Raw genomic sequence first — 9,447 nt, 5'->3', positions numbered from 1 at the left:
GCCCGACTTTACTTTCTGTGATGCCTTTTCCTGCCTCCGTTACTAATGTAACTGGGACCTTGTCAATGTGTGAATTTTATACTTTCCTGAGCGATCTAAGTTCTGTTCAGAGTCTAAATTCATGTGCCTTATCACATGACCTCTGAAGTAAAATCTAGTGTTATTGGATTCTCTGAGGCACTGGACAGGTGCCTAGTTCATGTCCCTTTTCTTATTATCATAGAAATTATATGATCAAATATAATACTAAAAGACTAAGTGCTTGTGGCTTTTATATATATTTAAAACACACAGTAAGAACATAAGAACATCTCAAATCATTTTAAAGGTAAAAGAGATTATCAACCAAAATCTTTGGAAATGTCATAAAATTTAAATATCTGCAAACAATCCAATCAAAAGAAAAGGAGAGGGAGGGGAAACAAACTCCCAACATTTGGCTAAGGAGGGACTTTACACGTGAACCAATGGTATTTCAACATCATCTTTCAGAAAACTAGTCACTACACCCCATAAGAACGAGCACAAGAGCAATATCGGAGACACCCCCCAATTTCGCGCACCCATTAGAACATTTCCGTTAAGAGCTCCTGTGCCGCAGGCTTTCTTTCATTGCATAAGCCACATTACATCTCTACAGCGCAATGCCAAGCAGCCTTTAAGATCTGTAAAGAAGGCTGGTGTCCACTCTACAAAAATATTAACTTACAGTACATAACACTGCATAATTTTAATCTGTACAGTTTTTCTCTCCCACAGGTGACACACATCAGTTTGTACAAGCTAGGAAAAAAAAATAACACTCATCTGGTTGTTTACATCTGGGATAACAGTCAACAGTGTCAACCAGAATTTGGTGTGATGGGTATAGTCTAAGACAGCGTCAACACAGTATTAATAGAATATAACTGCAAATAACAACAGGCAGCTTTTAACAAGCGACACAAAAGAAAATCATCCTGGAGTCTCATTTGTTTGTTTTGACTGAAAAGATCTAGCTGAGAATGTTCTGCTAAAAAGCCGACCAACTGATCCAGAAGGTTGGGGCCGCCAAGACTCAACAACCTGCTGCACAACACAACCCAAAACACTGCTGAAGTTCAGGGCTCCTGGAGTGCATAGCTTCAGTGTGACATGCGCCTTAGTCACATTCCTTCAATGAGTTAATCCTCTAGACAGCTTGCTCTGTGTTTTGCATGCATCCTGTTCCATTTTCTTTAAGGGGCATCTCTTCTTGAGGAACCATGGGCTCTGCCTTTCAATTTGATTTTTGTGATTTTTTTTTTTTTTATGTTTTCTTTAACTGTCAATACCTCCAACGCTCAGAAAAAAAATGAAGAGTAGCTGTGGTCTTACAGAAGAGAGCGGTGTGCACAATGCGAAATGAAATGAAGCGAGCGTCAGAGACGGTTTATAAAAATGGCACATTTATTGCTACAGAACGGTCATGTACATGACGTCATCGATTAACTACAGATGGGAACAGGTAATGGCCTAGACCAAGCTGGGTTGTTTGCTCATGAAGGAAGTCCAGCACACAACCTGTTTGGACACTTCTACAAATCAGAAATACACCAAAAACATGAAAAATCGAGGCACTCAGCCACACATTGAAAACAAGGTGTAACTGTTTATCTTTTTTTTTGAAATGTTTTCCCTTTTTTTCTTTTTTTTAACAATTTTTTTTAAGTTTTTAATGCTGCAGCTATGTGTATAGTCGCAAAAATAAAAATAAAAGCAAAGAGTTGGTACTGCGACCTACAACCAAAAACGAAAACGAAAACGAACAAAAAAAGCTACCATACAGTTTCATCTCAGTAACACACGGTAAAATAACATCTTTTAAATAGTAAAATAAAGTAACAAACTTTTACTCATAATGATTCCAAAAATCTACAAAGAAGAAATATTCAGAATCTGACAATTTTTTTTTTTGTAATATTCATGGTATAAAAGGATTGCTCCTGCGAAAAATAAGCCAAATATATTTTTTTATTTTTAAATTTAGTTTTTTTTTTCCTACTAGGGTGTACTACAGTCTATTTTATAGCAAAAAGAGCACTAGACAGACGAAGCTTTATAACAAAAAGCCAGGCACTGATACATGGTAAATCTCTGCTTTTTTTTTTTTTTTCTTATCTTCACTTAATTGCATCACAAGTAACAAGAATGAAAAAGGCCACAGTTCATATATTTCACCATTACATATGTCTATAATACTTGAAATGAGCATATGGCAAAACCAGCACTGCACAGAGATGAGTCACTTCAAGTCCCATGAGAAAGAACATCTCTAAAGAAAGCAAACATAACCAAAGCAAAATCAAGAGGAGGCCCACAGGCCTTGGTGCCCCACTGTCTTGGAATTCATCACATTCCATCTTCACCTTTTTATTTATTTATTTACTTTATGTAATTATTTATTTTCGCTTCGAGTCAGCCGGCAGACTATATTTTTTGTGCTTGTTTATGCCGAATGGTTTTTCATTCCTGACTTAAGTTCGGTTTTGGACACAGACCATATTCTGCCTGTTGGATGCAAAGATGAAAAAAAAAAATCCTCTTAACCCCTAATCTCAGTTCGACTCCCTCCCACTTCCCAACCCCTCACTGAAATAAAGATCACGAATAATAATAATAATAATAATATAATAAAAAAATCAAGACATAGGAAAAAAGCGAAAACAAAGCAAAACCAAAGAATATCAGGAATCGGAAGACTGAATCAAATCAGTTGTACCACTGGGTGAACTGACATTTGTATAAGCATTAGTGTTCCTCACAGCTACACAGAAGACAAATGGGTAAGAGTGCCTAGATGGATAGACCCCTAATCTGCATATTCATAAATTACTTGAATGTGGAGGTGGATCAACTGTTCCAAGTTGCTTTCAAAGCCTGAGTCTCTTAAACCGACCCCTCCATTGTCATATGTATCTAGCATAGTATGAACCCTTATGAAATGTTTGTATAGTATTTTAATTATGTCTTCTGCTAAGTTTCTTTCAAATATCCAGTGCAGGAATACCAATATCTTACCTGGGTTTGATAATTACAAAATAACGACAAGAAAAAGAAAAACACATTTAAAAAGGCCACATTCCCTTTCTTTTCTCTCTCTCTCTCTCTCTCTTTAAACTGGAGATACAGCCCAATTGCTACAAAGAGGGTCAGATCATGTTTCTCCACCAAGCAGAAAGCAGCCAGCAGCTGCTGGTGGCCTATAGGGAGTCTTTTGCTTATTTCCAAAAGGAATTTGACAATAGCCGTATTGCATTACCAAGTAATGAATACATCAAAGCTGGTGAACAAGAAATTGCAGCTTTTCCTCTGTTTGAGTGAGAACAAAATATAAAAGCACCAATTGAAAAAAAAATAATCAAATGATTGTAATTTAATTTTTTTTTTGCTTTGTTGAAAAACTTGAATTCAGCTTTAATAAGCACCTTAACGATAACATGTATCAAAAGTGCCATTCTGAAAATGTCCATCAATGCAGGGACGATTCCCAGTTCCCTAGAGAGTAAACGCCATATTCTCTTCTATACACTTACCCTGAACGTGATCAGAGCATACCTGCTTCCTATAGAATACTATTGTTTGTTCCCAGGGATACCCGCCTTGGTAGACTGTACAAAATGAGTGCAGAATGTATCACGAAAAGGAAATGTTTAACATGGTGAGAGAGCAAGTACACATGGTTTCCATCACTCAGGGAGGAGGGGAAGTGGACATTCTTGTCTTCCGTGCCCTTCTTTGAGGCCCTTTGTTCACACATTTCACAGGAAAGCCCTGAAGAACTTTTCATGAAATTTGAGTTCTGCTATTCTCCTACATTTTCAATCCACCTCCACATTTTAGGAACTTCTCAACAAATCAAAGCATTTTAGTTAGTTTTATCACTACTGAACATATTTACAGTTTTCAACGCGCGCACACACACACTCACACACACACACACACACACCCACACTCTCACACACAGCTAATCAAAATGTTTATGGGTTTGCAAAAGGCGACCACATGGTAACTATCTTATTTGTTCTTACATTTTCAGAAATGAACATAAATTTCAGATTCTTGTAGCTCACTATTTCATTTAAATGACTTTTTTTTAAACCACACAGTTTAGAAAACAAAAACGAAAAACCTGATACAATGAATTAAAACACATAACAAGAGTCTACATGTAAAAATATAACTTTTACAATACACAGTTTCAAAATAATGATAGGTTTGCCATTGGTTGCATAAAATTTACAAATGTGTTTCATCACTATGTAACTGGTAAAACAGAACAACAGGTGGGGAGCATTTCGACCATTTCCGTGGATTTATGGCATTTACTCAGTGCTGATAGGTGGAAAAACTACTTCAACAGGGATTTTTATTTTTATTTTCCTTAATACATGCCAAGATCATGTGGCTGTAAAAATAGAAACAAGTTAGAGACAAAGGGATGCTGACAAATGCTTAAGTAGGAGCACTATTTGTTTACTGCACTACACACCAAAGTCAGTCGTTAGGAAGATTTTGGGTGGGAATTGGTTCATTGTGCCCAGAGTCAACGCTAGCTATCTGATGAGTTGCTGTGCCATAGTTTGATCTATGTTTCTATCAAATGTTAAGTATAAACTTCATTCATACTGGCCAGAGAATACTGCGCTACCCCTCCTGAAAGTGCAACTTAATGCTTTAGGGCGTATAAGGCTTGTTATAATGCTGCATGATTGGTTGGCATTTTTCAGACGAAGGAGGAGGCAGGTAAGTCATCTACTTTTTAGTAAACCCATTTTGAAAAAAAAAAAAATCAAGAAAGCAACAAAATCAATCAGCTCGGTCACACTACTTGCAATTTTGTCATTTGACGGTTTTTTAACTTGACTCTTTTTTTTTTTAATTTTTTTTTTTTTTTAATTTTTTCCAAAAATCTGACCATGTATTCAGAAACGCCTCACTGCACACTACTTCGGCTACACAGGTAGGTAACACTTGAATCGTTTTGTTAAATCACAGCCACTTTGACTATGTTATGTCTCCGATGATATGAACGTTGGAAGGCACAGTGGTAAGGTAACTTTGTCGCATTCTAACCGTGTACCTCTGAAAATCCCAGGCCAGGGCTACAAGGGCAGCGCCGCCAGCCAGGCAAACTCTCTTTGCCTTGCCCGGGCAATGCTGCATGTAATTTCTACACATGATGTGACTTTTAAGTCCTGTGTTCCCAAAAGACTGGAGAAACAACTTTCTACTATTTATGAATGAGAAGCAACATCAGGGTCAGAACTTCGTCCTGCACTGCCCCTCCAGAAGCAGAGTTGGCACTACAGTTACGGTAACAAACCGGGAGAAGGGACAAAAATCAGACAAAAAAAAAAAAAATCCATATTTACAGTAAAATCTTTCTTTTAAAAAAGTTAATCAGTACTATTTTTTTACAGGAGAAAAAAGTCTGAAACAAATGAACAAAAGCTTACCATAGTCACTAAATTTTTAATATATATTTATATATATATTTATATATATATTTGTCATAGGTCTATAACATCCATCTGTCCCTCCTACCCTAAGGAATGGCTAATGTCATCATTTCGTTGCCATCAGGACGTTTGCTGGTTTTGTTTTGAGGGCAGCCGGGCTTCCCCTATTCAATATCCGGTAATTAGAAACACTAGCTGACTTGAATACCAACAAAAACGTTCATGTCGTTTTCTTCAGAAGTACACTTTTTCATTATTGCAAGTTTACAATTTTTTTTAAATTAAATATTTTTTTTTCAGACTTACAAATTAATTATATTTTTTTTTTCCAAAAGAAGTTTAGGCACAAATGCATTGCTCCACAGTGTGGAAGGATTGCCATTCGGTCTCTGGGCTGTGTCTCAGCCTGTACATACCGCTGCGCACATTCAGATTGATATGTTAAGGGAGTCGCCGCTCAAGTTGCACTTTTTTTCTTTCTTTCTTTCTTTCATTTTTTTTTGTTTGTTTTTCTGTTTTTTGATAATTGGGAATGCTGAAACCTCTTGCGTCTGCGATTCATAACTACTCAGACTTGTCTTATATTACAAAAAAAGGGGTCAAGGAGCAGTGTTTATGTGGGTTTAGGATAGTACAGCTGTTAAGGAAGTGGTCTCTTGTTTTAATGAAGCAAGGTGGCAACTTGGACCTGAGAAAGGAAAAGGAGGAAAAAAAAGTTATTACAGTGATAGAAAAATAAAATTTTAAATTATTTTAAAAGCCTCCCCCCCCCCAGGCTAATCTCAGTAAAACCTGAGGAGTATATACCCTTTCACATCTGTCCCATGTGATTCGCTGCGTCTCCCATCCCAGGGTGCGGGCCAGCCAAGGAGAGCGGGGGAGGCTCTGAGGACACCTTCTCTTCCTCCCTTCTTTTCAGACAGGCAGCTTTTGGATTCAGATTCCTTTCTGTGGGATGAGAAAGCACAGGGCATGCAGTCAGCACAGGGCTCCCCAAGGGGCGGAGAAGCCCTCCTCTGCTCGTGCTAGACATCCCGACTCCATTTCACATTACAGGATGAGGTGGCAGTTAGGGAAGCGGGCGACTCATCTGAACGGTCATTAACTGTACACCGACTCCTCGCCACCACATTACAGTATAGAGGCAGGGGTGACGGCTTAGGTCTGAGATCCCTGCCCCTGAGAGGCAGAGCCAGGAGAATTATGAATTTAAGGTCAGTCTCTGCTATGCAAAGTTCTAGGCTAGTCTGAGTTATGGAACAAGAGCCTTTGTCAGAACAGCAGCAGCGATATCTTCTAAAAAGAAAACAGGACAGGAAGATGGCTAGCTCACTAGGAATGATTGCTGTGTGAGCCTGAGGACCTGAGCTCGGTACCCAGCGTTCACACAGAAAGGCGGGTGTGGCGGCAGACTTGTAATGCAGCACTGGCAAGACAGAGACAGGCACATCCTTGGCACTCCCTGGCTAGCCAGCCCTAGTCTAACTAGCAAGCCTCAGGTCCCAGGGAGAGGCCCTGTCTCTCTGGGGCACCTGCGGAATGATGCTCCAGAGTAACTAACCTTTGATGGCTCCCCCTGCCCCTCAACACACACTGGTACCCACACACATCCACCTCCACAAAGGAAAAGCATGAAAATAGGTTGGGAGAGCGTGTCTGGTAATTGCCAACACAAACAGAACAGCTGTACCACAGCACTGCATCGACATCCTACGTCCTGATCACGGGAGACGGCCTGGGAGACGGCCCGAATCCACGCAACTCTTTTGGGGGGTGGGGTATGAAGCGCCTAGGCGCTGACCTCGCACTTGCTGCTCCAGGCTGAGGATGACAGCCACGGCCTGGTGGAGAATCAGGAGCTTGGTCTGGGGCTTGTCACTCTTCAGGTGGAGCTGCACCATGCGGCCTAGCTCCTTGAAAGCCTCATTGATGTCGCGGACCCGCAGGCGCTCGCGGGCATTATTGGCCATCCTCCTCTCCTTCTCACGTTCAGCCTTCTGCTCCGGGGTCAGGTCCTCATCGTCGTTATTGCTGCAAGGCAAGAGGGACCAGACCTTTACTAATGCTGCCGGGATGACGGGGTCCATGTTATATTTTCTTTCAGACTTGTCAGATCCGTCCTTAGCAGAATTTCCTCCGTTGACCTGCATCTGACCTTGGGGTTGGCTTAAGAAATGCACACATGAAACTTTTGGTTGTTGCCAGGAATTTTATCCAAATCAAACAAAAGATGGTGAACTGGGCTCTGGCAGGGCCAGAGTACGTCCATCCTGTTGTCGGGGGACACAGAAGGGGAATGAAGACTTCATGTGCCCTTGCTCAGTCTTCATGTTGACAGCAATCCAGGCTTGGTTTAGACTTATAAGAACACTTACAAGATTGCCCAAACCGTCTTTAAAATTTTTTTAGACTGTGATATGTGAAACCCATGGAAAATACGTGATTCACAATCAGATTTTGGTAGATCACAGTAAACATAAGGCAGGTTAACAGGTTGTATGAACTAGAAATATCAGAGCGCAAACAGTGTCCACCTCTGAAGACTGCCCAACCCACCAGCCTTCTCTGAGTCTCGAGAATGCTGGTAACTATACACATGGGAAAAAAACAAAGAAAGACGATTTCCGTGATCTTTCATCTTACGGATGCTTGTGAGATTCAAATTAAGTTGAGGAAACCTGAATTGACATCAGCTATGTAACAAAATACAAACCCAAATACCTTCTCTTTATAACTGACCATGATGATCCCTGTGAGTCACAAAGGAAGCCAGATAGGTCTCTTTGTTAGAACCTAACTATTCTGCGATTCATCACAAAAGCATGGGTTCAGTATGCTTAAAGTCGGGGTTCTGATCATCTTTGATGGTCACAGTGACCCATCTGAGACTTTCCAGTAGAAGGCAGATGAACCATTTGGAAAATATATCACTCACAGATGGATTCATGGAGCCAGGATTTCAAACATTTTGAGGATTATTATAAAGAAAAGAGAGTTTGAAGAGAGTTTTTTTTCCCTCCTGTCTCAAGAAGACACACCAAAAACGAACAAAAACCTCTAGATGAGATACCATGAGCAAAAATCTTTTCTGAATTTAAGAAGCATTAGGGAAATAAAAAAGAAAAAAGAGAGGTGGGGGGAGAGAAGAAGAGAGGGAGGGGAGGGGATAGACAGGTAGAGGGAGGAGAGGGAGAAGGAAAGGGAGAAGGAAGCAGACAAGAGGGAGGTGACTATTTTCAGGCCAAGCCACTGGGTATAGAATCTTGAAGCTTAAAATCCCCTAGGCCCAAATTGTTCAAAGAGTCACGATGATGAATCCTCACACTAAAAACTGAGGATGAAGATTAGCTCTTCATTGTTCATGGAATGAGTGCTGACTTCAAAGGCGTGGGTGCAGCCTTCCGGGGTGGCCTGTCCCTAAACCCCTGGAGTCCTACTTAGAACGCCCTTGCCCACGCCTGTATCTTGAAGTGCTTTCTTTCTAGTCTCGGGTTTTACAACTGGGTCCTCCACCCATTTAAAATTGATTGTTTTGTACAGGGTGAGAGTCAGGGGCCTGGGCTCACCCTTCTGTGTGTGCTGCCCAGTGTTCCCAACGCAGTGAAGAAGAAGCAGGCACATAGCTGGATAGTACAAGGAAGCAAGGAAAAGGAGAGTGCAAATGCTCAAAGCCCACAGTGGGCTTGAAGGGAAACGTCGCTACGAAACCCATCACCACGCACGATGAACATGTGCTAAAGAGAGGAAATCAAAGTCCTCAGGTGGCATCCCAATTGCCAACATGGCAGATTACCCTGGAGAGGAACTAACCAGGAGGGAACAAGAATGGCATTCCTAGACACTGTAAAGCCCGGAGGGTGTGTGCATGCCGGCACGGAAGAGTTTGCCGGGGCTGGGGCTGTGAAATGCTGCAAGGCTCGACTTCTGACCTCACAGCCAGCGCTGCTGCTGCTGCTGCTATGAGAGC

The 9,447-nt window shown here is 41.0% G+C and overlaps 1 protein-coding gene across 13 annotated transcripts in view; it reads right to left on the bottom strand.

Annotated features, from left to right (window-relative positions):
- Window positions 1-1,407: 1,407 nt before the first annotated feature.
- Window positions 1,408-9,447, bottom strand: part of Tcf4 (transcription factor 4) — a 341,388-nt gene continuing 333,348 nt past the window's right edge. For all 13 annotated transcript variants that reach the window (XM_055622504.1, XM_055622503.1, XM_055622507.1 and 10 more), the window contains 3 exons: window positions 7,282-7,511; window positions 6,288-6,428; window positions 1,408-6,168 (listed from right to left, as the gene is read on the bottom strand). In XM_055622504.1, the coding sequence (XP_055478479.1) occupies window positions 6,292-6,428; window positions 7,282-7,511 (367 nt within the window). In that variant the 3' untranslated portion in view covers window positions 1,408-6,168; window positions 6,288-6,291. The remainder of the gene's footprint in view (window positions 6,169-6,287; window positions 6,429-7,281; window positions 7,512-9,447) is intronic.

Source organism: Psammomys obesus, unplaced genomic scaffold (genome assembly GCF_907164565.1).
Source record: "Psammomys obesus unplaced genomic scaffold, mPsaObe1.curated_primary_1811, whole genome shotgun sequence".
NCBI lineage: Eukaryota > Metazoa > Chordata > Mammalia > Rodentia > Muridae > Psammomys > Psammomys obesus.
The sequence above is the reverse complement of the archived record's forward strand: the minus strand, read 5'-3'. Positions and strand labels throughout refer to the sequence as shown.